Here is a 27,057-nt window from a genome sequence, read left to right as displayed (position 1 = left end):
GATTTGCATTTGATGTATTGTGATACTATACTGAATTATATTTTGTCCCCTAGGCCATTGACATTCCATGACAGTAGCCTGAGTGTAGGAGTATTTAGTACTTTAGTCATGTAGAAGTGGTGTGTTGTATCCGACCACTCTCTCGTGAAGGGATAAGGGTCAACTAAGGGGATACATTCAAGGTGTGTTGCATGTAGATTTGCTGCAAAGTTGTGTATGGAGTAGAGATCTGGATGCTGCAGTATACGATGTGTGAGGTTAAGACCAAAAATTGATACCTTCACCTCCCATCTCTTGTATACTCTTATAAAACAACTACGTAACCATACTTCCAAACTAGGATATAATCCCACCATGCCTCCCTACATGGCGGATGTTTAACTGCTCGCCACCCCAACTCTGCAAAGCGCCTGTAGTCCCCACCCACCTTAAATTTAGAGGGCCATGGCCCGGCTTTATGTGCCCCGCACCCATCCCGCCCTCAAAAGTAATATAACAAGTGGTACTACATTCATAGGGGTTTGTATTCTGCCTCGGTTGATCGTCCATAGTTGAGCTGCTAAAGTCAGGTTAAACATTCTGTTTTGTGATTACCTAAAATAAAACACAGTTAGCAAATCGCAAATCAGAACTTTTGTACATCTGGCCCCAAATTCTTAGTCCAGATTACAAATAAACCTATCAATACTCTGATTCTCATTTTCACACATAAAAGCAGACAAAAAGGGGGGTATTGGTTTCCATTATACTCAGTATTCCATCTTTCACAAAAGCACTGCCATTTGTAGCACTTGGCAGAGGAGAACGTCAACATATTGAACAGTTGCAACAACGATGCTGGGGTCTACTAGTGTGTACAATAGCCCATACCCTTGCTGTTGTTTCACCTTGAAATCCTCAAAGGATTAAGTTAAGTATCCAATCCTGCATTAGATTTTCTCTTCAAGCATCATCAGTTGTACCTTTAAGTCAATATTGCCTAATCGTGCAACATGGCTTTGTTTTTACTGAAGCTTAAAAATATTCGTTCATCATTTACATTGATAATAAGTATCAAAATCGACAGTTATTCTTGATGTGTGTGTGAGAGAGAGAAAGGGAAAAATCAAAAGTATGTGTCAGAAACAGAAGGTAACAAAGAAAGGGACATGTCAGAGAGGAAAATTCCAGTGAAAGAAGGTTGGGACAGAGGGCGTCTGAGGAGGATGGAATGGTAATATAAATACATTGAACAGAGAGGTTAATAAGACAGAAGGGTGTGAGAAGAATGTCAGACTAGAAGTCATGTGAATGGAAATTGTCAGAAAGGAGTGTATAGGAGAGGACAGTGAGAACAAAAACTGTTTCAGAAACACAAGGCAAAAATCTGGAGGTGAGTCAATAAAAAGACCCAACATGACACCCTCCAGCCAAAAGCTAGGGTAGACTAATCAATATCTTGACGGACTTAGATGCTTAGATGATAAAACGTGGACATGGGCCCTCTTTTGCAGTGGCACTTGTCGGTTATATGCCCATCCAAGCCTAACTATATTTTGGTTGCACTATTCTCTGGGGTCACTACATTAGCCATAACTTGCTCACAGATGCATCCTAGTAGGCAGAAAGTACCATAATGGCCAACAAGGTGATGTGGCCCATTCCATCCCTTGGGTCATACTTAAGTCCCCAACCGAGGGGAAACTACTCAACCCATGGAGACAACAACCAACAGAGGCAACTGACAGCTATCAGAATGAAGAGCCAGGCCCTGGACCATCCACTGCTAGGTGGGGGCTTCAGGATTTGGGGCTGTGAAGGAGTTATCTACTTGCTCTTTATGTTTTCCTGCCCTCATAATTTGCTCGGAGGGGGGAAACAGCACCAGGTGTTAGACAACCTACTTCCACTCTTCTTTCTACCATCTCTGGGGTGGTATCCTGAGATTGGTCTCTCAGCCCAGGTATGTGTCCTGATGCTAAGTATGTGCATGGCAAGCCAGGACTTGCAGGGGGAACTCTGTGTCATGCAGGAGTCTGCCTGGGGTGGATCTCCTGTCCTCTGCCTCTAACAGCATAGACAGCACCTTCAAGTCAGAAGTGGCTTCAACAGGGCCAGTCCTGGGGTGATCTGTCATCAGAGCTGTAATCCATGGTGGAGTATCTCCACTACCTGCTCCTCCATCTCGGCCTCCATCTCCTCTGTTTGGAGTCATACACCCAAAATCTGAGCTTTTAGAGTACTCTGGGCGGCCGACCCTACCAGCTCTTCTGACACTAGTGGTAACTCATTTCCTAAGATGCAGGCAATGGGCATCTGGGGAATAACTATGACGTTCCTCATGGCCGCTTCCCAATCCCACTTCAAGAACACCAGAGCCATAGGGTGGAAGAAGTCATTCCCATAAGCCTTAGGGCAATGACAGGTAACCCATTAACTGTGACCTGATAGAAGTGACTACTCCCACCAGCAGGGACACCAAGGTAGGCTTCTACCCTCTGATCTCAGGACTACCTCCTATTAAGGCCACACTGGCCACTGTAGGCTGGTCAGATATTTGGTGTCTGTCCCTGAACCTTAAGAGGTATCTCTCTGGGGTAAGACCAAATTTTGTGATGACTGCTTTCATGGGGGTGGGGGACATACGGTTAGCCAACAGAGTATCCAGCCCAATAGCTGCTGTGTGCCTCCACAGACTGGCCCCACCAAACTCTTCTGGGACCCTATGCAGTCTCAGGGGTATCTCATAGGGTGAGAACCACTTATCAATATCATTCTCCACATCAAGGGTAAGCACCAGGTCTTTGGGTACGTGGACCCTCTTTCTCATTGGACACAGCGGTCGCTGTCACCATTACTAGTGGGGTCTGTGAGCTGTTGCATCTTCAAGTCCAGTTCCTTTAGACTTAATTCATGAGCCCACAAACATGTATTTTCCTCCAGAGCTAGCTATCTTTCCTCCATGGCCCTTTTGTGGGCTTTCTCTGCCTCAGCCCTTTTCTCTTTTGTAGCCAGCTCCAACTGGAACAGCTGCCGCTTGAACTCCCTCTCAGCTTTCCTTTCCTTTAATTGTTCAGGGGACAGTTGGAGGGAGGACAAGTTGCTTCCTGTGCTGGACCCAGTAGGGGACCTAACTCTTGTAGGTGTGCTTCCCTCCTCTGAGTTTGTGGCCAAGGACAGGTGTTTCTCCCCTCCTTCTAGCTCTGGGGCTGTTGCCAAGTTCTCCTCCTCTTGCTCCTCTTCCTCCATTCCATCCTCCTCCTCATTATCATCATCCAGCTCCTGTGCTTCAGCTTAAATTTGTGGACCTCACCCCAGGTGCAGAGGGCTATCTCATACTCCAACTTTGGAAAGCCCATTGCTGGCTTTAGCCCCTTCTGCCCATTTCAGCTCAGCTATACTGTAACTTTCAAGGTTGCTGAGCTCCAACTCCATCTTTGCACGTAAGAGTCATAGGTGCACAAAATGTGAGGGAGGGATGAATTTGAAGAAAAATAGCCAATCAAGGATAACTTAAAGAAAAGATTGAATCTGATGTCACAATATTTAGAAGGGATTTTCCATTTTGCACAAATCACCGAGTGGCACTGCACAAACACAAGTACTGGAACCCACCACAGAATACCAATGTAAGAAATGGGATTATTGCTTGAGAAAGGTGGAAGCCCCACTCAGGCAACAACCACAATCCTTGTCAAGGTGAACCACAAAAGTCACTAAATTAACTTCTGCTTAACTCACTGGTAGCTTGGCACAAAGCTGTCAGACTTAACTTAGAGGCAATGTATAAAGTTTTTATGCAGAACTCAAACAGTAATAAAGTGAAAACAACAAAAGAAATATCCCAATTCAATTGATAAAAATAGAGCACATTTTAATAAATAAATCCAAAATGACAATAATCTGACTGGTAGAACCAGATATAAGAATGTTTAAAGTTTGAATTAAAAATAGTGCCACCAATCACGGGTATGTGGATGCGCTAGACGGGGTAAAAGTCAAAAGTTACAGTCAGCCATGATGGAGCGCCGGACCGATACAGGGACCTGGCTTGGTTCGGTGGAAAGTTTACCTTCTAGCTGAGAAACTTTTATGGAGAAATATTGGTCATCGACGAGACATCAGCAGGTCAGGACCATTGCGGCTCAAAAACAGCGCATTGCAGAGTGGATTCCTGGTGTAGCTGTCGACGAAGGTGCGAAAGCTCCGAGCAGGTGAAGTCTGTGCCCAGGAAGGCATCAATGTTGATAGGATGCTGCTCGGTATCAGTCCCGGTGAAGCCCTCTTTGTTTTGACTTAAACGTTTCCAAAAGTCGAATCTCCTTTAGCAGGGCAAACTGGCAAGTTGAGGCTGACCAGTGATTCAAAGTCAACGAAGGCAGCTCTGACAGCAACCCCGGTCTTTGTGTGTTCTCCAGATGAAAAGTTTGCAAAAAAAGTTTCTAAGTCCCACTTTTTGCAGTGTTTGGGCAGGCGGAATACACTCTAACAAAAGCCAAGGGTCGCTGACCTGGGGTGCACCACTTGGGGGTTAGAACTCACTCAGCAAAGACTAGTAGAAGAGTCCATGGCAGGTCCAGTTGGAACAGGACAGCTGGGCAGTTGCAGGGAGAGAGACCTCTGAAACTTTGTTGTGTCCTTGTAGCTCAAACAGGAGGTCAACCATCTGACCCTTAAATTCACTTATGGGTTCATGGTAAGCACATTCTGCCTTCCTTGAGCTTCAACAGTTCAGTCGTGCTTCTCAATTCTTCACAGGTCTAGGGATGTTTAGAGGAGAGTTCTCTAGGGTACACTTTTATACCCAGTGCCAGCATATAAGTGGAGGAAAGTCTTTCTCCACTCCCTAAACTAGTTATGGTCAGTTCCTCTCCTCCAACTGATTCTGGAGCCAGCCTGCCTAGAGAGACAGAGAGAGGTAGGCCAAGTTGTGAGCTTCATCTGCAAGTGACAAGGCAGGCATCCTATGAAGTTCAGGAAGGGGATGGGCAATGCCCCCAGGCCATCCTGTCAAAGAGTCCGCCTTCCCACAAACAGCACCATTTGTACACTGTCTGGGAGCTCATCAAAGAGAAACCATCAGGAGCCAGGCAACAGATGAACACTGGCAGGAAATCTGATTGGTTTTAGGCACGAAAGTGATCATTTCTAAAAATGTAATTTCCAAAATAGTAATATAAAATCTGACTTGACTATTAAGTTGCATTTTAAATTACTATTAAAAAGAGTCTGTTCTAGCTACTCCCAAACTGAATTTAGACCTTTTTAAATGTAATAGTTTAAACCAGTGTTAACCTATGGGAGAGCCAGCCTTGCCACAGGGAAAAACTACTTTGGAAGAAGTTTTTTACATCCAGAACATGTAAAACAACATTAAATATACAGACTGACTGAGGAGGAAGAACACTCTAGGGGAGGAGAACATGGCGGCCGTGAGTTGAGCGGTCGTAGGCCGACGCCGGTAGCCCTTCCGCTCCAGGAGTTATGCTCTTGCTGTGTGGTAGGATGAGTCAGCTAGAATAAAATTACGGAGAGAAAATTATTTTGAATACCTGACGTGCTGATGGGGAGCTGAGATGCATTAGGAGTTTTTGCTGGATCTCCTGCGCTGCATCTGGGCCGCATTGGAGTGGAGGAGAGGCCGGGGGTTTGTGACACGCGGGCGTCTATACGGCGGTCTCTCTCGCAGAGTGAGCGTGGTGGGCAGCGTCAGCACAAGGAGTGCGACTGCAGCATTCACGCTGGAGATGGAAGCGGCGAGGGGAGAGGAAGACGCCGCGGTCGCTGCCGCAGAGGAAAGCGAACAAATCCTGGCTAATACTGAATTGGAGGATCAGGAGTATCAGAACTGTGAGGTTATTGGGGGCCCGGGGCTTTATTAATCCGGGTAAGTCCTCTCTACCTTACTGCCTGAGACAGGGGAATCGGAGGGGGGGCTTGGGGAAAATAAGGACATCGACGCCGCCAACGTCCCCCTCGATATCTTCATTGCCCTCCCTGCCTGGCGGTAATTTAGCTCCCAAAGTGTCCAAAGTGTCCAAAGCTATAAAAAATAAAACAGCTAAAAGAGGCAGGAAGCTGCTGGCAGCCCAAGGAACGGACATTCAAGAACTAAATGACCAGGAGATTTTCGAGGGAGGAAAAGCGACAGATAAAACAAAGCTTGTGAATAAGGAAGACATCCTTAAAGGTCCAGAAGGGGGCATTGGGGAGAACCCTCTGGAATATAGGGGGATGGGCATTAAGACCTCAAAGAAGAAGGGTGCAGAGGCTAAAATAAAAATTACGCCCTCATTAAGATCATATTTTAAAGTTCTCCCCCAAGTGTTGGATGTGATAAAACAGGGGGAAGCTTTAAGAGAGGTTTCGGAGTTTGAAGGGCCAGCAAGGCCATCTTCTTCTCTCGTTATGGACGTAGATTCTTCCCTGCTTTCAACTATGTCTCCTGCTCTCATGCTTGCTCCCTCGCCTGTTTTTTGCTCCCCCCTGGACTCCTCTTCTTTTTTGAACCCCCTTGGATTGGTAATGCAGCAAACCAAATTACTAGTTAATCAATCTACTCTAACAAAGGACTCTGAAAATGTGGCCATTTTAGAGAATAGTATGTCAATAGCCACATGCATAGGAGGCAATGGGGGGTCGGATATAGGGGCAATGGTAGAAGTAGGAACGGCAGATGTGTGTAAAGGCTCTTTGGAAAACTTGTTCCTCACAATGGCTTCAGATATTAAAAAAGGGTTCGCTGTTTCCGAATCTAATCAAGGAGAGATTCGTCTTTTCTGTGAATCTCTAGAGAAAAAATGTGATAACTTATGCTCAAGGACAGTGGCCTTTGAGAATGCCATGGATGTTTTTAAGGATGATCTGGGAATGGTTAAAGCGGATATCTCCACACTTAACAAAGAAGAAGCCGCCCTTCGAGATAGAGTTGAATCCTTGGAGAACAACGCAAGACGTAACAATCTGCGAATTTTAAATATTCCAGAAGGAAAAGAGGGTGATGATCTTAAATCTTACATCGTGGCCCTCATTACAGATTCGATACAGATTGAAGAATCAGAGGATGAAATAAAGATGGACATTCAAAGAATGCATAGGGATCCTTTTAGGAGACTTCCCAATCGGGCAAAACCGAGGAAAATTTTAATTAATTTTCTGACTTTTTCTCTGAAAGAGAAACTATTAACAACTGCTCTTAAACTGAAAACATTAAAATCAGGCGATTCCTCTTTCTCCTGTGAAATAAGGTCGGACCTCTCACGTGCTACTTTAGATAGACAGTGGGAGTTGGGTAAAAGAATGGAGGATTTCAAGAGACTGAGAGCAACTATCCAACTAAAATTTCCTGCAAAGTTAAAAATTATGTTTAATAATAAAATGTACTTTGCAAACTCTGTGCAGGAAGCCGACGATCTCCTAGAGAATTTAAAATGATTTTCTTAGTTTCCCCTTGCATGTCAAAGGAAATTAAATAAATAAATAAATAGGGGAAAAGGGGGAATGAAAAAAAAAATATATATATATATATATATATATATATATATATATATATATATATATATATATATATATATATATATATATATTACCTACTACCTACTGGCGGTCGCCAGTAGGTAGTTATAGTTAGGACCACGTTTCCATAGGAAATCCGCAACATTCTATTTTGAATAACTTTGGCGCCGGTCGACGAATCCTCGCAAATTTCTCAAAATAGGTGGGGCGCTACGCTCCGCTCCTACCCTGAAAGTCTCGGGGGGATTCGTCAAGCGGGGGCTGAGATAAAAGGGGGGTCCCAAAACGCGTTTTTCCCATGCATTTTTCCATAGGACCTTTAGACAGGGCTACAGCCCGAACGGCTGAACAGAATTACTAGAAATTTGGCAGAGAGGTAGTCCTCAGGTCAAGGAAGTGCCTTTTGTAGGTTTGGTGTAAATCTGTTCAGTAGATTCTGAGAAAATAGCCTTTAAATCAATATATATATCTGAGCCAGCTTACGGTACGCTTACCGTACGCTTACCGTACGCGTACGGTGGCGTGCGCGAGCGCGATTCTGATTGGCTCTTAGATCTTAGTAAACATTCGAATCGGCCGAAACCAGGAAGCGGCGGCCGCCATTTCGTGTGTTTCACTCAGAAAAAAAAGAGTGATAACAAGAAAAGGGGGCAAGGAGGAGAGTTACAGACCCCCTTACATTTGTGAGGGGGTCAAAGAAGGACAGAAAAGTACAAAGAAAACATTTATTGATTTTAAAAAAAATCACGGGGTACGCGTACGGTAAGCGTACGGTAACAAAAAAAAATAAAAGAAATGAAATGCAGATTTAAGAGTTTAGATATTAGGGGGCTCTAAAAAGAGCCGTTGTGTTTATGAAGTTATTTTTTAGTGGTACCTACAAGTAAGTACCGATGCAGAGTCTAAGGTTCAAGAGGAAGACTCTGTTCCCTTCATCATTGAAGTGCACACCATCTCCTCTATAAATGTCTTGCATGTCGTAACGCAAGTTGTTGTGGTAAATGGAACCCATACCATAGTCACGGAGGAAAGCAGAAACAGATTTGTTGACGTGCTTTCTTGCTTTGTCAATCTGCGGACAGAAATGATTGGACCAGTTCCATTTTTGCCTTTGGCATATGTTGGAAAACACAAAGGCAGTTTTAGGGAAAAGTGAAAACAGTTGTGCAAAGGTGTCCTTCATAAGCATTTCCAGACCTACCCCAGTCAAAGTGCCTAGGTCATTGCCACCACAGTGCACTATTATGAGGTCAGGGTGTTGGATTTGCATGAAGGATTTCACCAATGGCATCAATTGGTGCCACTTTAACCCTCTCTGACCAATCCATTTAATGTCTACATTTGGCAAAGCAAGGTCTCTCACAATACCTGTTTTCTCTGCAAACTTTTCACTCCAGAAGACATAGCTGTGTCCTACAATCCACACTGTGAACATCTTCAAAGGAGATCTGGATGCACTCAGGAGGTGTAATTCAGTAGAATGGTAAAAAGAAATGAAAGACAGTTTGGAAATGGAGGCATACATATTTTTTTATAAAAAAAAAGAACTGATTGGCTGTTTCATACCATTCTACACTAAAAACTAGGCTGTATGTGTAAATTTATAGAAGCATGTTTTGTATTGGTACAGAAAAATGTGTTACCAAAGAACAGTACTATGGATTTGCTGTAAGGTTTGAAAAGTCAAGCACTCTTGCTCTGTGGAATTGAAACATTGTTTGGCGAACTTCTGACCTAACTCCACACAGCAGTGTTCCATGAGCTGTTGCTATGGTAGCAGGCAGAAGTCAAGTTGGGGGAAGGGTACTAGGCAGAAGTCAAGTTGGGGGAAGGGTACTTTTGGAAAAGGGTTGGTTTTCAACCAATAGAAATGTGTGATTACATTTGAAAAAAAGGGGGAAGCACTGAGATTTGAAACTTACATGTATATGTGTGGAAAAATAGAGGGAAACTTTGCCATTATCTGGTTCTGCTGAGAGGAGAGAGGTGTAGAGAACAGAGATCCTGGCTCTGATAATCTGCTGTTTGAGTGCCACATTTCTTTCACAACTAACTAATTTTAAAGGTGAGTTTAGAGTTTGAGAGGAGATGTATATGGTAAATTAAGAAATGAATAATAGAAATGTAATTCTTTTTGTTGAAGTTGTGTTTATTATTTTCTGTTTTGGTAGAAATTTAAATGTGAGGAACATGTAAAATAATATGGACTATGTTTTCACGATAAATTAAGGTGTATTGGTATAAAAAAAGAATAGTTTAAGGGTTTGAGGTTGGACTCAGTAATGCAAATACATTCAGCATCACTAAGGCTGGTTGCCCTTGCTGGAATGTAGGCAGTCACCCAGGTTACACATGTTGGGAAATATAGGCAGAGATTTATTGTGTACAACTCTGGTAATTTTATATTTGCATTAGTAGGAAAAAGGGGGAGCGATTTTTTGGTGCAGAAGCAGACTCTTAGCACACACCCAGCTGCTTTCCATGTATAATCATGCACAGTATTTACAAGCGAGTGGGGTTTGAGGTTTCAGTCTGTAATGCAAATACATTCAGCATCACTAAGGCTGGTTGCCCTTGCTGGTATGTAGGCAGTCACCCAGGATACACATGGTAGTGGTCTGAAAAAGCAGTCTGGACATGGGCTTTTTAAAAAATCTGAAAAGTGGATTCATAATGTGTCAGTCTGTAAAAGTGATTATCACTTGCCAAAAAAAAAGAGCAGTAAGTGTGCTTTCAAATTGGCAAAGAAATTTCGTTTTGTGACTAATGTGAAAACATGACTCTGTGTGCAAATAGGAATTACAGGCAGAGATTTATTGCGTTTTGCTCTGGTGATTTCACAGTTGCATTAGTAGGAAAAAGGGGGAGCGATTTTTTGGTGCAGAAGCAGACTCTTAGCACACACCCAGCTGCTTTCCATGTAGAATCATGCACAGTATTTACAAGCGAGTGGGGTTTGAGGTTTCAGTCTGTAATGCAAATACATTCAGCATCACTAAGGCGGGTTGCCCTTGCTGGTATGTAGGCAGTCACCCAGGATACACATGGTGGTGGTCTGAAAAAGCAGTCTGGACATGGGCTTTTAAAAAAATCTGAAAAGTGGATTCATAATGTGTCAGTCTGTAAAAGTGATTATCACTTGCCAAAAAAAAAGAGCAGTAAGTGTGCTTTCAAATTGGCAAAGAAATTTCGTTTTGTGACTAATGTGAAAACATGACTCTGTGTGCAAATAGGAATTACAGGCAGAGATTTATTGCGTTTTGCTCTGGTGATTTCACAGTTGCATTAGTAGGAAAAAGGGGGAGCCATTTTTTGGTGCAGAAGCAGACTCTTAGCACACACCCAGCTGCTTTCCATGTAGAATCATGCACAGTATTTACAAGCGAGTGGGGTTTGAGGTTTCAGTCTGTAATGCAAATACATTCAGCATCACTAAGGCTGGTTGCCCTTGCTGGAGTGTAGGCAGTCACCCAGGATACACATGGTGGTGGTCTGAAAAAGCAGTCTGGACATGGGCTTTTTAAAAAATCTGAAAAGTGGATTCATAATGTGTCAGTCTGTAAAAGTGATTATCACTTGCCAAAAAAAAAGAGCAGTAAGTGTGCTTTCAAATTGGCAAAGAAATTTCGTTTTGTGACTAATGTGAAAACATGACTCTGTGTGCAAATAGGAATTACAGGCAGAGATTTATTGCGTTTTGCTCTGGTGATTTCACAGTTGCATTAGTAGGAAAAAGGGGGAGCGATTTTTTGGTGCAGAAGCAGACTCTTAGCACACACCCAGCTGCTTTCCATGTAGAATCATGCACAGTATTTACAAGCGAGTGGGGTTTGAGGTTTCAGTCTGTAATGCAAATACATGACAGCATCACTAAGGCTGGTTGCCCTTGCTGGAGTGTAGGCAGTCACCCAGGATACACATGGTGGTGGTCTGAAAAAGCAGTCTGGACATGGGCTTTTTAAAAAATCTGAAAAGTGGATTCATAATGTGTCAGTCTGTAAAAGTGATTATCACTTGCCAAAAAAAAAGAGCAGTAAGTGTGCTTTCAAATTGGCAAAGAAATTTCGTTTTGTGACTAATGTGAAAACATGACTCTGTGTGCAAATAGGAATTACAGGCAGAGATTTATTGCGTTTTGCTCTGGTGATTTCACAGTTGCATTAGTAGGAAAAAGGGGGAGCCATTTTTTGGTGCAGAAGCAGACTCTTAGCACACAGCCAGCTGCTTTCCATGTAGAATCATGCACAGTATTCACAAGCGAGTGGGGTTTGAGGTTTCAGTCTGTAATGCAAATACATTCAGCATCACTAAGGCTGGTTGCCCTTGCTGGAGTGTAGGCAGTCACCCAGGATACAAATGGTGCTGGTCTGAAAAAGCAGTTTGGACATGGGCTTTTTAAAAAATCTGAAAAGTGAAATGCAATATATTCTGAAAACAGCAAAAATAAGGCAAAAATTATTTTTTGATAAATATGTAAATATGTGTACTGTATTATAAAATGTTTTAAAAAATATTAATACTTTTTTCTTTTTTTCAGATTGATATAGAAAATTTTCAAAACCTAGAACCATTTTTAAAGCAATTTTTAAAAAAAACAAATGAATAAATATTTTTTTGAGTGGGTATGGTAAGTCAATAGTATCATGGTTCCTTTTTTTCTACTTCTCTACAATCACATTTTCAGTTTTTAATTGTAGTCTCTCAAGGACCTTGTAATGTGATAATTGATTTTTAGTGTTTTTTTTAAAAAAATAAAAAATTACGCGCACCGTACGCGTACGATAAAAAAAAAAAAAAAAAAAGTTTTTAAAAACATATATAAAAAAAAGATTAAAGATAAGGTTGGCTCTTAAAAGAGCTGTTGTGTTCATGCAGGGACAGAGGAAAGAAAGATTGGGAAAATTAGTCTCTGCGACAAGTGTGCTGATCTATTTTGTTGTTCACTAGGGAAACACTGGTCTCCCTATGACAAATTAGATCATGACAAGAGGCGCATCGAATATCAACCCTCAGAAATCGAGGGTTAATTTCCAGAGGGCCAGCAAAAGGAGATGCTCCCCCCACAGATGAAGGGCTCACCTGACCTGCAGAAGAAGGACTCGGCCCTGCAGATGATGGTCCAGGCTGAGCTGCTGTGGATGTGCTTGGTTGACTTACTGAAGGGTTACCTTCAGTAAGTCGAGCATGTGTCCTTCTGTGTACATCCTTGAGGTGTCTCATCATGGTATGATTCCCAAAGGAATACTTCCTGTCAGGATTACCTCTTGAAAGTACACGCTTACACAGCTTACAAGTTACTAAGGGTGCATTTACCTTTTGCTGGCCTTCAGGAAAAGTAAAATAATCGCATACATAAGAGGTCTTTTGTTTCCTCGCTCTCTGCTTCAAGGTAGTGCTGCTAGTGCTAGCCTCACTCTCAGAAGGGCTCTGCTGTTCTGCCATCGTATCACAAAGACAAGTCAGCTCCTTCTCCTAAGGGATCACAAGCAGAAATGAGGGGAATGGGTGTGGTGTAGGAGAGTTCTAGAACTGAAAGTAGTTTCAACCAATCAAAAGTTGTGTTTCATGATCACATGACCTACCGTACGCTTACGGTACGCTTACGGCAAAAGTACGCATGCGCGTAAAAAAGACACGCGCTTGCGCGCATGCGCATAACAGTCACTCCCCGACACTTCCGCGTAAAGTGCGCGTGTAGCGTACACGCGTACGCGCCCCACGCGCAGTACGCGCGGCTACGCAAATTGCGTAAATATACGCAAACAGCGTAGATAAATTACGGACGTTGCGTAAACCGTACGCTTACCGTAAGCTTACGGTACGCGTACTAAAAAAAAAAAAAAAAAAAAGGAAAAAATGTATTGCAAATAAATTTTACATGTTTATTTTATAAAATATATTAAAAAAAACATATTATAGAATTTTAAAAATTTAACCATAGTCTTTAAAAAAGGATAGAAAATAAAAATAAAAATATGTTTAAAAAAATAGAAGAAAAAAAAAAATTAGCATTTAAAAAACCTTGCAAATTCACTGAAAAAACCATGGGTTTCACACACGTTATAGTTAGGAATTAGCATTTAAAAAACCTTGCAAATTCACTGAAAAAACCATGGGTTTCACACACGTTATAGTTAGGAATTAGCATTTAAAAAACCTTAGAAATTCAATGAAAAAACCAAAGGTTTCACACATGTTATAGTTAGCTGGACATTTCACTCGTAAAAAACCAATGAAATTCCCCCGTTATAGTTAGTTCAGCTAACTATAACTCGCGCGCCCGCAATGCACTGCTGATGACGTCACATATTACATGTGTGAAACCCATGGTTTTTTCAGTGAATATATATATATATATGTACACTAGTAATTTGTTTATATCTACACCTATAGGTTTTTCTCCTAAAGCTGATCTAGGAAAATAGGAAGACGATACATACAGCTTTGAAGAAAAAAAAAACAAAAAACATTTGTTAAAGAATAAAACTGGAGCTGTTAGAGTTTACCGGCTGGTAGAACCTGGACTTCTCCAGGCAAATGGGGGCAGGGTTCTCCAGGGGAGGGTGGGGGAGTGTCAGGGAAGGGGAAGGGGGAGCACGGGTGTAGGGGCAGGGGGTTGAAAAAAGAAAAACTTGTTCGCCTTTTATCTCAGCTGAGGTTCATTTTGTTCTATTTCTGGTTTGGTGTTGGAACTCCGTAGGATGGGGTAAAGTCAAAACCCAGTATTTTCTCCCCCCATGAGGACATTACAATGTCTATCGTGGAACGTGAACGGTCTGCGAGTCAAAAGCAGGAGGGAGAACATTTTCCAGTATTTAAGAGATTCACCTGCACAAATATTCATCTTACAAGAAACGCACCTCTTAAAAAAAGAGATTAGTGAGTTCTGTGGGAAGCTTAGGTGGGTGGAGCACTGTGCCTCCTCATGCCAGATGGCTAACATCAGAGGTGTGGCTATCTTAATAAAAAAACAAGTGAACGCTACCCTTCAGGAGGTCAGAACAGATACAAGCGGCAGGTGGGTCATAGCTAAGATCATGATAGAAAATATACTTATTACGGTAGTAGGTTACTATGGCCCCAACCAGGATGATCCGTCAACATTAAAAACTATCTTTAGGAATCTTCTGGAATTTCCTGATACAATCATTCTTGCAGGAGATTTCAATATCGTATTGAATCCAAAATTAGATAAATCATCAAAAAGTAGGGCCAACACCCCTTCCAAATCCAAGACATGTTTAAAAACAATGATGAAGCAATACGCCATATGCGATATACGGAGGGAGAGATCTGGCTCTCACTTTGGGAGTATCATTTTATAATAAAAAATACAGACATAAATCACGAATAGATTATGTTCTAATTAGTAGTAATCTACGAGGTAATATTAAGAAGATCGACTATTTGACTCCCCATTTATCAGACCATGCGGCAGTTTGGGTAGATCTAGATCTGTTGGGGAAGGAACAACAGAAGGTATGGACCTTTGACCGTACTCTCCTTCTAGATGATGCCGTAACTGAATATTTAATCCAGGAGACGGCATCTTTCTTGGATATTAATATAGGTTCGGCAAATATCATGGTTGTTTGGGATGCCCTGAAGTCTTTTCTGAGAGGCCTAATTACAAACAAAACTGTTTTTAAAAATAGACAATATAGGGAGGAGATCGCATCCATTGAGCACCAATTGAAGTGGCAGGAGGAGAAGATTAACAAAGTAATGGACCAGGAACAGGAACTTCGTCAGACATTAGTGGCAGATCTGGAATCCTTGAAAACCTCTCTGGATAATATAATCCAGACCAGGATTTCCAATAGGTGGGAGGTGAGTAAGCTCGCTCACTTTGAATATGGAGAGGGGGCTGGGAGATTACTGGCCTGGAAGGCTAAACGGATAGAATCAGAAATGGTATCAAAGAAATTGAGAATGTGCACACTAGATTGCTAATATACAGGGAAGATGAAATAAGAGAGGCCTTTCATGTCTACTTTAAAGAACTGTATGACGAGGAAATACATCCAGATGGAACATATATCCAAGATTGGCTAAAACCGATTCAGCTAGCAACATTAGGAGTAATTTAACGTGATAAATTAGAGGCCGAAATAACATCTCAAGAAGTGAGGAAGGCACTTTTAGAGTGTAAAAAGGGTAAAGCCTCTGGGCCGGACGGTCTTCCCGTCGAACTCTATAAAAAACTAGGGGACGTAATAAGTCCTGTAATGTTAGAGGTCTTTAACCAAATCCTAATTGAAGGAGTCCAACCACCCACCACATGGGGAGAAGCAAATAGCACTTTAATTTTGAAAGATGATAAACCCCCTACAAAATGTGGGTCATATAGACCCATTTCCTTGTTAAATTCAGACTACAAGGTATTTTCAAACATTTTGGCAGATAGATTGGGGGCAGTGGTGGGGAACTTACTGCATACTTATCAAAAGGGTTTTGTAAAAGGCAGAAACCTCTTTAACCTTACACATGACTTCATTGGTGCAATAGATCTGGCTTCTAACTTCTCTCCTCCTCTGGCAGCAATGACGCTAGATGCAACCAAGGCGTTTGACAGAGTCAATTGGAAATATCTTATGGCAGCCTTTGAGAAATGTAATCTCGTGCCTAGATTCTGTCAAACCATTCGTTTCATATATAGCGAGCCTTCAGCAAGATTGGTTGTGAATGGCAGAGTGACCAGGCCATTTAAAACCAAAAGAGGAACCAGACAGGGCTGCCCCCTCTCCCCTCTTCTTTTCGACCTATACATAGAGCCGTTTGCTCAGCGTCTCAGAGATGAGGCAGCTATTTCATCATTTAAGAGCAGTTCATGGGAGAGGAAGGTAGCCTTGTATGCCGACGATATTCTTGTTCTTTCTTCAGATCTAGAATCTTCTTTTCCCCGGGTCATTGATCTAGCGCGAGACTTCGGCCAGGTCTCTGGTTATGAGATTAACGCAGATAAAACTGAATTAATGACCTGGAATCTGCCGGAGTGCCGATACCAAACCAAGAGTGAGTTGCGTTACTTAGGGGTCAAAATAGTCCCAGAGATAGATAAGATAGCTACAGTAAATCTTGGGAATATTTTAAAAGAGAGTCAAAAACTTATGAAGGGTTGGGTCCATATTCCATTGTCTATTTTGGGAAGAGTGAATCTAATAAAAATGATCTCACTCTTCCTGATATTCAGTACTATGCTTGGGCCTTTCAGCTAGTGCACTCTAGAATGTTGCTAAAATCTCCAGACTCTTCGGATAGAGGTAAAATGTTTTTAGCTATGTTACAACAATCAGGGCTTCCATCTGAAGGTTTTTTATTCAAATATGGCGACAATTTTTTTTCCAAGAAGGTTAGACTAAAAGTCCTAGGTGGTGCAGTTCAGATTTGGGCCAGAATTAAAAAACTGATGGGCCTCGAATACTACTCAAGGCTAGCTCCTTTGTGGGATGGTCCAGGAACTCCTAACTGTCTTCAAGACTTGTTGGCTGTTCCACTAAAAACAGCTGGACTATCATCATGGGGAGACTTAGAGGAAAATGGAACACTTTTATCTTGGACTGAATTAAATGAGAAACTGGAAGACGGTATGTCTAGATTTAAATACTTGCAGTTAAAAAGCTGGTCCCAGGATTTTAAAAAACCGATAGGGTTGGGGAACCCTTTGGAAGAACATCTGGCTAATAGACTAGCAGGGAAGAAAGAGATTTCGTTCTTTTATTGGGCAATTGAAGAAGCTATTGATGGGGAGTTTGAGCTAGCCGGAGAGTTGTGGGGGGGATCCCTCCCGGGGATAGATTTGGTGGACTTGTGGCAATGTTCCTATAACACTCTTTTCTCAGCTGTTAAACCAGCTTGGCTGAGGAGGAACCACTATTTTACTACACATAGAGCCTATCTTTCCCCGGCAAGGCTCTCTAAAATGTCTAAAGCTTCACCTGCTAGATGTAAAAAATGTAATCCTGAGAGTGCCCCTGATATACATATGTTTTGGGAGTGCCCATCTCTTTCTGTATTTTGGAAGGGTGTTGAAGTCTCTCTAACATCTATTTTGGGCCACCCAATACAGATTTCCCTTAAACTTATTATCTTTGGTATACTAAGTGACATCACTGGCTTAAACAGAGGCTTTTTGTTTTTTGCTATATTATTAGCCAGACGGTAAATATGTAAGAGATGGGTTGAGATTACACCCCCCACACATTCGGATTGGCTATCTGCCCTGTATAAAACATCAAAGACAAACCTGGCCAGATTGAAGAACTCTAAGAAGAGAACTATTTGGGACTGCCTGATAAGCTGGACTTCAGTCTAACCTTTTTTTATTTTTTGTCACCAACTTTTTTGTCCTATGATTAAGCCTCAGGGAAGCTCTTAGACTGTGCTGGTTCGTGCTACTACCCTGGGGGTCCTAGTTGTCGATCAACGGTAGGCAACCAGCACTAGTCGTCGGTCTTAAGGAATCTGTAGAGCATGACCATCCTCTCAATAACAACGGGAGGTCAGCAACTAGAGGGAAGTCGGTGTGCCACTGGTAAGTGGGGGACAGGAAGGGTGTGAAGGATTACCCCAAAGCTTACTCCTCTCAATTTGAGTGACAGTGGCGACCTTCTGACCTCAGGTTAGCTGGGGTCGGAGGCGAATGAGGAAAAAAAAAAAAGAAAGAAAGAAAAAAAAGAAAAAAATAACATTAAATATACATGTCCTACTTTTTAAATACTATGCCCCCGGTCTTATGAGCTTTTAGGGTATGCACGACAGGCTGCAGTGGCAGGCCCAAGACATGTTTTATAGTGCTACTGTAGTAGGAGGCTCAATGAGTAATGCAGGCCACTAGTAAATTTACTGGTCCTGGGTACAAATATTACCATATACTATGGATTTACAAGTAAATTAAATGTGCAGATCAGGTGTAAAGCAGTTTTAATATGTTTATAAAGAAGGGCACAAAATATTTCCCACTGGTTAGCAGTCAACAAAATATGGTTTAATAAAAAGCAAAAAATCAGTGGCGATCCTGCAGGAAGGGCACATTTCCAACTGCCTGCTTAGTTAGAAGTCCTTAATTAGAAGTATCAAAAAACATCAGATGGCACCACTTATCCATGTTTTTTTAGCTAAAGCCTGTTGTTTGAGTCCAAATATCACTGACAGGCCTCCCAGAGACCAAAGTTCGAAATAAAATTGAAACCACTTGTGTTTAAAGACTGAGGGACAGATTTACCAAAGTTTTGTGTTGCTCATGCACCATGCAAGGGGGCACAAGGCAGATGCAGAACCTAAGTGATAATTATCATGCTATGCAAGGCCACCTTGCGTGACCCTGAATGGCTTGATAAATCTGGAGTAACTTAATGCTGCAGCGCAAATCGCTGCCTTGCGTTACTCTGACCCAAGTAGGCGTTTCTTTGGTGGAACGTGGGTGTGCATCCACCCTTGGATTTTAGTGCATTCCCAGATTTACCATTATTGGTAGACCTGGGAATGCATCAAAATGCTACGTCTCCCGAGGTGAGGTTTAACAAGGAGAAATATCATTATTTTTCCTAATTTTGATCTCTTTCTGCATGTGCTGCATTTTGCAGCACACATAGAAAGAAGACAACGATGATGATGATGATATGAGATTTTGAGTATCCTTGCGCTGGATTAGAGGCTACCTACCAAGCACAGATCGTCCAGTTAAGCTTGTTAAAAAGCCATTTTTTCATTTGTTTTTAAAGATTGATTGCTCGGTTGTGGTATTTAGCTACATAGGAATTTTGTTCCAGGTGACTGGTCTATGATAGGAAAAAAAACTACCACCGGTTCTAGCCTGGCAGATTCTTGGAACTCTAACCAGTCGATCGAAGGAGGTCCATAGATGTCTAGGAGGGGAAACATCTATTACAACGCAGGCAATACAACGTGGTGCCTTTACAATGCAGCCAGTAACAAAACTGTGATGTTACCATGAGTTCCATTGAAACGCAAGTCATTACAATGACTTGCTTTAGGGAATGCGGTGTTGGACTGGTGTTAGATTTTAAGTCCAACACCTTCCCTACTGATACACCGACTGGAGTTGGAATAGTAATTTAAGCCATTCCAAAGTCCAGCACTTCCCTAAAACAAGTCATTGTAATGACTTGGGTTGTAATGGAACTCGTGGTAATAACACAGTCGGGGTATCGACTATGTTGTTAAGCCACCCGTTGTTTTGTCATGCGTGGTAACAGATGTTATTCGTCTGGGAGGGACATAGTCACAAATCCTCTATCTCAGATAGCCAGCTCCTGTCTCATGCAGGGCTTTGTGAACAAGGACCAAGGATTTGAAAATTATCCTATTTTTAACAAGAAGCCAGTGAAGTGACTTCAAATGTGAGGACATATGGGTTCTCGGGGGTCGGTTGAGAAGAACTCAGGCCACCAAATTCTGTACCACTTGAAGCCTGTTAAGAAGATAATCTGAAAGACCCAAGTATATAGCATTTTCATAATCCGATCTGGAAGTTATCAAGGCCTGGATCACCATTTTCTTAGTTTCAACAGACAAAAAAGGAAGACATTTTTTCAAAGTTCATAGCAGCCCGAAGCAAGAACCAACCAGTACCTGGATTCGTTGTTGGAATGAAACGGCGCTATCAAATTTCATTCCTAAATAAATTCAGTTCTTGAAGTGGGCCAGGGAGGGGGTCATCTTTTGGCCAGAAGGTCCTCCATAGATGTAGGACCAAAGAACACAATCTCTGCCTCCAGTCCTGTCAAGTATCACGCATCAGGCATTAGACTAACGCATTTCAGTGTGGTACTCCGCATTACCGCACTGAAATGTGTTGTCACGCATAATGCATGTGTCTCACAGCGGCCTCTGAAGTGCTAGTTGGCTGTTAAAACTGTTTTGTGTGGCAGCGCGCTGTACCCCCACTAGAGCAGTTGGGGCATGGCGCGCTGCCACACTAAACAGTTTTGCAGGCAGGCTTGCAGTTGAGCTATTAATTAAGGCTGCTCGCAGGGTGACTCACACGGATAAAATGTATCTCCTTGAATCCCCGAGGAGCAGCCAGCTAATCAGGTTGTGTGCTTGAGGCCGGCGCATGGGGGACGTCACATCCTGTTGCCAGTCTGCCACATAGCCAGTTTGCGGGAAATTTGTAAATGAGACTGGCAGCTGGCTAGTTTTTTGCGTGGCTCCGCAAATTTATTCAAATATGGCGCTTGCAGCGTCGCGCTGCCTTCTGCAAGCAGCTCGCACTGGCGGCACCATGAGCTATCAGCCGTTTTTAATCCCCTCAAAACAATAATGCCAGACCTGACGGAGCCCGAGAAGAGTGAGTGACCCACCCGGGTTGCAGCGGCCGCCAGGACAGAGTCTGCGTGCCACTGGACGGCCCAGCCCCGGGACTCACTGGCTTGCCAGCCTGAAGCGTGACTGTTAATTGAGGCGACCAGCTGGCAAACCCAAATTACCACGGGGCACAGTGGCTTGCGGCCTAAGTGAGCCTGCAGCCACTGCCTAACAGAGAAACGGCGTGTCAAGCAATTGTTAGAGCGCCATCCGCCACACTCCTCCGGACTCTGCGACTACTGCCCAAGTACGTGCCACCAGCCTGTGTGATTTACACAACGAATGGCAGCACGTGGTCAGGCAGCTGCAGCCTGTGCCTGCCTGTGTTAGTACTAAGGTCACGGGTGACACTGCAGGATTTTTTCAATTTCGCAAATTCCTGCTGGCCTGAGCACCCAGTTGCTAATTATATATTTGTGCTCGATTTCTTGCAGTACACCAGACAGAATGCCTGTGAACACTGCAAAGAGCTTTAGTTTCACCCCACACTTTTGCTTGCTTGATGGATTAACTACCTATTAAACACTTCAGGTGTTGTTAGGGGAGATGTGCTATGAATAACATTTGCTAGACTGGACTACCCACGAAAGAGTCATTGTGTTGGTATAATGTGTGTCTGATGTGAAGTGCCCTGACACCCTACATTGGTATGAGCAGAACTATAAAGCAAATTAACTGTTTGTGAGAGAGGGACCGAAAGATGTTTAGAGTGCTTTAGGAATTAAATAGATGATATAAGGCATGTAAATGATTGATATTTCACGATGGTGTTGGGCCATATATGATACACAAAGAGCATTACAGTACTGAGTAGAAATGACAGCAGTCACAAATATTGAGTAACAGCAAAGCCATAGGTCAATTGCAGCAGTTTTAAGATCTTCTTAGAGTTTCTCGTTGCTCAAATGTGTGTAACTTCTGATATTTATATATGTTTCCCTCGTCTTCATTGCTTGATTTTGGTTGCGCGAAAGTGTCACTCATAGTCATCGAAATGTCACTCATAATTACACTGAAATATGAAAATGTCACACTTAAGCAATCTGAAACCTTGGCAGCAATGTGCCTCTCAGGATTGTTTTTGACCAGGAAGGCTTTCCTTCCTGCACAAATCCTGCCTGAGACGCTAGGCAGCCAAAAGTGCACGGATGCCTGTGCTTGAAGCTAGGCAACCAAATGTGCACCAGCACCAGGAAAAGACAGAAATGCACTGTATAATGTTAAGTACGGCACATTCCTGCCCTTTCTCGCAGCGCAGCAACGTGGCTTGCTATATTACGTGAAAAATTATAAATATGGCCTGAGTTTCTGGTGTATGTTTTTGGCACTGGGCATACATGTCTGTGGACACGCTCTTTTGGATGGCTAAAGTGCATTAAACGTCATTAGAAGTTTGGTACATTGAGATCACGTTTTATTTCCCTCTCCATCACTACGGTCAATCATATATAAATGCCATCAAAGTTATTCTATTGACTTAATGTTAATTTGGACGCATTGTTTAATGCTGAACCAAAACACACTCTTCTCCCTTAACAACTGCTAGCATGTCTTTTATGTTACATTATTAAAAGTATAATCTCAGGTTAGGGTGGGACTTTTGTGCATATGGATTTCAGTTTAACAATGGCTTTCACAATGGGTACATCATTGAACCCGATAGAAATAAAAATAAACTCGAGTTATAAAATGGCTCTTGAAAACGTACATTTGAAAAACTAAATTGTTTCGCACCTCCTTTTGTCAACGGATCTGCTCGGTTTTAAATGCGGCATCGAATATTGATGTTCCAGACATCCCAGCTTGTTTCTAAGATGCAGACGCCGATCTGGTGCTAGTGCGCACTCTCTGTGGGTTTGTGGAGCTGGGCGAGCGCCATCTTGATACGCTCATCCTCCATAGGCAGATGGGATTGAAAGCACAAGGGCCGAGAGGGTGGGTGCGGACTTGGAAGGAGGGCTGGAAGCACAGCTGTGCGCGCTCACCAGACGCGGGCGTAGGAAGCCGTCGAGAAGCTGTTTCCTGCAAGACTGGCCGTACTTTGATGGGATGACAACTTTTTTGCGGAGAGCTTATTAGTAGCTACCAAATACCGTCTGGCTAGTAGATTATGCAGCCATAATTGTTTAATAAGCCAGAGGATATGTGATACACCGGCTTTACCACACAGAAAGTCCGAGGACATGACCTTGGGAAGGAGGTAGTTCTGCCATTAAGCTAAGAATATTTCCATATGGTGTCACTGACAGGTGTGACAGAGAGGTTCTGCTTTCTGATCAGCATGAACTTGCTATGAAAACATCCTTTTATAATGGGTCAAAAATTATCAAGGAGTGAAATACGAGCCAGAAAGATATCCCCAGTGGCATCAGCTCCCACGTGTGGCGGGGAATTAGATGAGATTGGAGCCTCTGTCTAGACTCCTGCTTTCCCCAGGAAAGAGTTTAACAAGGTGACATTATAAGCAGTTACTTAGAGGAGGAAACGCTGCCAGCTGGAAGAGTGCATTCCCTGGTTGGTAAAGAGTTTATTACAAAATCAAACATGAATAACAGGAAGCTGAAAGAAAAGAAGGGAAGAACGAAAGAAAGCAAAGGGGTCTTTTGAGATAAAGCCAATGCTGGCTCCCTCCATGTAGCACCGCAGATGTACTTCTGTTCCTTCTCTCTGATAGTTCTTCAGCGTGCTGAGAGCAGGGCTTAGTCTCCTGCCTGGTCTAATGTCAAGGTCAAGGGGCAGGATGTTAGGTCCTCATGCCTCTTGGGCCTGGACCATTACTAAAGCCAACCTCCCAAAAAAAACAGCGGAATATCAGTAATCACAGGTAATCAGCACATTGATACCACACTGTGGTAACCAAGCAAATTCTGGGTACAAGTTTCTGGAATTCGTTTAGATATTAGGGTTATAGGGCAAGAGGTGAATGCTGAGATGTTTCTTGAAGAATTACTGGTTGAATTGTTTATGATGCTCTCTGGAAAGGTTGTTCCAAGTAACTGCAATGGGCAACTGGTTAGATGGATGCATACCTGCATCGAAAGCAAGTTCGTTAATGCTTTGTCGATTATAAATGGTGCTTAAGACATGCAAACAAACTGTAGTGAACACATGCGTGAACTGTGAGCCATTAGGGCATTGTCCTCTTGACAGATTACCATTGTGATTCGAAGATTTAAGATATCTGTAAGCTACATTTCAACCACATAGGTAAACTTATTAAGCAGACTCTTTCTATAAAGTACTTACAAACATATTGCTGTTGAGATACAGTCTTCACTTCTGCTAGTTAGCTTGCTTAACACACTGTTATTATTCAGCAGACGATTAATAAACCTATTTTTGAAGCAGATCCACATAGATGAGGGTACCTTAGGCTTCCTTAGGGTCATAAGCTGTTGCTGTATTGCCACTGTGCAGCACGGAAAGATCACAACTTTCCTTCGTTGACTACCAAGTACCTAGCTATCCTAGCACTGTGCAGTGTTGCATGTCTGCCTCTATAGTTTAAAATCCTGCCCAAAACTAGATGGGAGTGACTGCGTTGGTGGTGATTGGGTTGGGACACTGTGCACCCTTTCCTTTGAATTTGGAGAGGCATTACAGTTTGGACAAGCCATTGCTCCTGGAAGACGACCATATCAGCTTCTTCTATTTTCTTGGGTAGGTTGACCACTCAAATGTTATTCCCTTTAGAGCAGTTTTCGCTCTATGTTTGAGAAATTGTACTTATTTCATGAGATCATGCACCTGCCGATAAAGTTGCTAAGTATTAGGACCCAGTTAGTTCACACAGCAATGTTTAGTTCTCCATGATTCTGTCTTCAAACGTCTTCTGATATTCGCTCATAAAGAACACAACAATCGAGTGAATCAGACTGCAATAGCTTCCAGTATCTTGTCCAGTTTATCTCCTGGGGTGCTGTAGCTGTCATGTTTAACCATAATGGTAGGTGCTTCTTGGTGACCATTGCTGCGATCCATGTGTTGGTCTGGGTTTGTCCTTGTCCCTTCACGCATTTTGGTTTGCGCATTTCTTTCCAACAAGGGGGACCATACTTTGCCTGCATCTGGGGGTTGGCCCTTATCAGTGTTTCAGATCTAAGATGGTGGAGGATTCAAACTTCAGCTGTTTGGTTCAGAAGCAGGCATGCCAATCTGTTAGCAACCATATATACAGCACTGTTCGCGTTGAAACTGGTCATTGTCATCAACACCTTGTCTGCCCACAGATAGTCAGGTTTGGGTTTATTTCTGTAGTCAAGTTTGTTGATTTGTGAGCACAGGGCGTCTCACTTCCTTGCTGGGATGTGCCAGCAGAAGAGGGGCAAGTCCTCCAATCATCTGATTGGAAATGCTACACGTTCCCTTCCATGCTCTTTGGAGTTGATCTGTTCCACAGGTGGTGGATCTCGACTCTGCTCTCCACCACGTGAATTACAGCAGGTCGTCCTGTATTTTGTCATTTTAGGCTCGAAATGCCAACTGATTTAGGCAGCTTGTAAGGAGCTCCGAAGACGGTATTTCTCCATGAGATGCCAGCCACGCCCCCACTTCACCTAGGATTACTTACAATCCTTGCAACTTCTTATTTATATTTGTAACTAAGTCTTGACTCATAATTCAGGAGACAAGGGAAGCAGCTACTGTTACCATGTTTTTCAGAACTGGTCTCATGTGATTCAGAGCTAGGATACAGTTGTCTCATCTGCCTCTGGCGTCCACTGCTAAATTTTCCTAACTAGCCTGCCTCTCTCCTAGGAAGAGAAAGGAACAAAATGAGCGACAACTGAGTTGTCACAAACCCTATTTAAACTTTCTCCTGATAAGGTAGGAGTTTGAAATGCAGGTAATCTCTTCTCTGCTCGTTGCATTGATTGGAATCTCAGACCTGGCAGTGATTTCTTAGAAAAAGTGTTTTACTATTGTAGCTGGCCAGCATGCATTTTCCCCTGTGCTGTAACTGTGTGAATGTGAAAATGGGTTACTTCAAAATCTATCAGAGAACATATTACAGGGCAAACCATATTCAAGAACTTGGTCAAAGACATCAGCACACGTCATCAGTACTACAAACTACTGACCTTACCCTAAACCCAGCTGTGCGCAGGCCCGTTGAGTCAATTCCTCCTGCCAGTCATCCGCGCACACATAGTGGTCAGCAGCTGACCTGTCAATAGTTAGGAGGGCCGTGGAGCTTGTGCTTGTAGACAGGGTCACTGTCAAGAAAAAACAGACACATGCATATTTACTATACAACAGTGTTAAAGATACCATTAATCTGTAAATAAGCTATAAATATATAGTTCTGGTTCAATTGCATGCATGTGTTTCTCCGCCTCCATCGTCGATGCAGTCATTCCCAAGACAGCTACATTTATTTATATGGTGCACAGCTTTGAACTGACTGCTCAAAGAGTTTAAATATAATTGCCATCTCGCTCACTGGGAGTGTGCTTTGGCCTCTTTTGATATCTGATTTAGTAATCGCAGACCTAAACTACTGCATGTTTCTGATTAATCGTTCCACTCTCGTCTACGGACCAGCTATTCTGCAATTGAGAACAGAGTGTTTGTACAAAGGAGGCTTTTCCCGGAACAGAAGGTGCGGTGAGACTGGGATGGCAAGTAAGGGTGCAAGCACGTGAAAATCACTGCAATTTGTACAGGCACAACATCATTTGGCATTGATTCAATAAGCACACAAACAGATGTATTACAAAAGTTACTATTTCCTTTCCCACAAGATTTCTTCATGAAAGTGTGAATGTCGTAGGCGATTTCTGGAGTTTTAGGGGCATATTCACAAGAAACTATCGCCGAGTCAACTGCACTTTATCGCAGCCAAAGTTGCGATAAATCTATCGCCCCATTCACAAGCTGGTGTTAACAGCCCACAGCACCAGTTTACCCGCGATAGCAGCCGCAAAAAACATCGCCACGGAGGCCCCCCGCAACTATCGCAAATGAGATGCAGAGTGGGCGTTCCCGTGCCAAAAGCCGTGACAACATCACACCTCAACATTCACAACGACCAGACAGAACTGCGGTAAAAACACAAAACAGGCGATAAGGCGCGTTAGCACCAGGAAATCTACACCTGCTCTGACCTGGTGTACAGTCGGACGGCAGCCTGCACAACAAAAGGGAGCACAGGGCCACATCAGAAGGGCAACAGAGGCCATGGAGCCATCCATCATGTGGCCCGGACACCCAAGAGGGCCACAACACCCACCG

The 27,057-nt window shown here is 42.9% G+C and overlaps 1 protein-coding gene across 1 annotated transcript in view; it reads right to left on the bottom strand.

Moving 5' to 3' along the window:
• The window catches only part of CORIN (corin, serine peptidase), a 1,570,916-nt gene that overhangs the window by 130,232 nt on the left and 1,413,627 nt on the right, over positions 1-27,057 (bottom strand). Inside the window, exon 16 of the mRNA XM_085642146.1 lies at positions 25,910-26,039. Coding sequence (XP_085498272.1) covers positions 25,910-26,039 — 130 coding nt within the window. The remainder of the gene's footprint in view (positions 1-25,909; positions 26,040-27,057) is intronic.

The sequence above is a fragment of the Triturus cristatus genome, chromosome 2_2 (assembly GCF_964204655.1).
Source record: "Triturus cristatus chromosome 2_2, aTriCri1.1, whole genome shotgun sequence".
Lineage (NCBI taxonomy): Eukaryota > Metazoa > Chordata > Amphibia > Caudata > Salamandridae > Triturus > Triturus cristatus.
The sequence above is the reverse complement of the archived record's forward strand: the minus strand, read 5'-3'. Positions and strand labels throughout refer to the sequence as shown.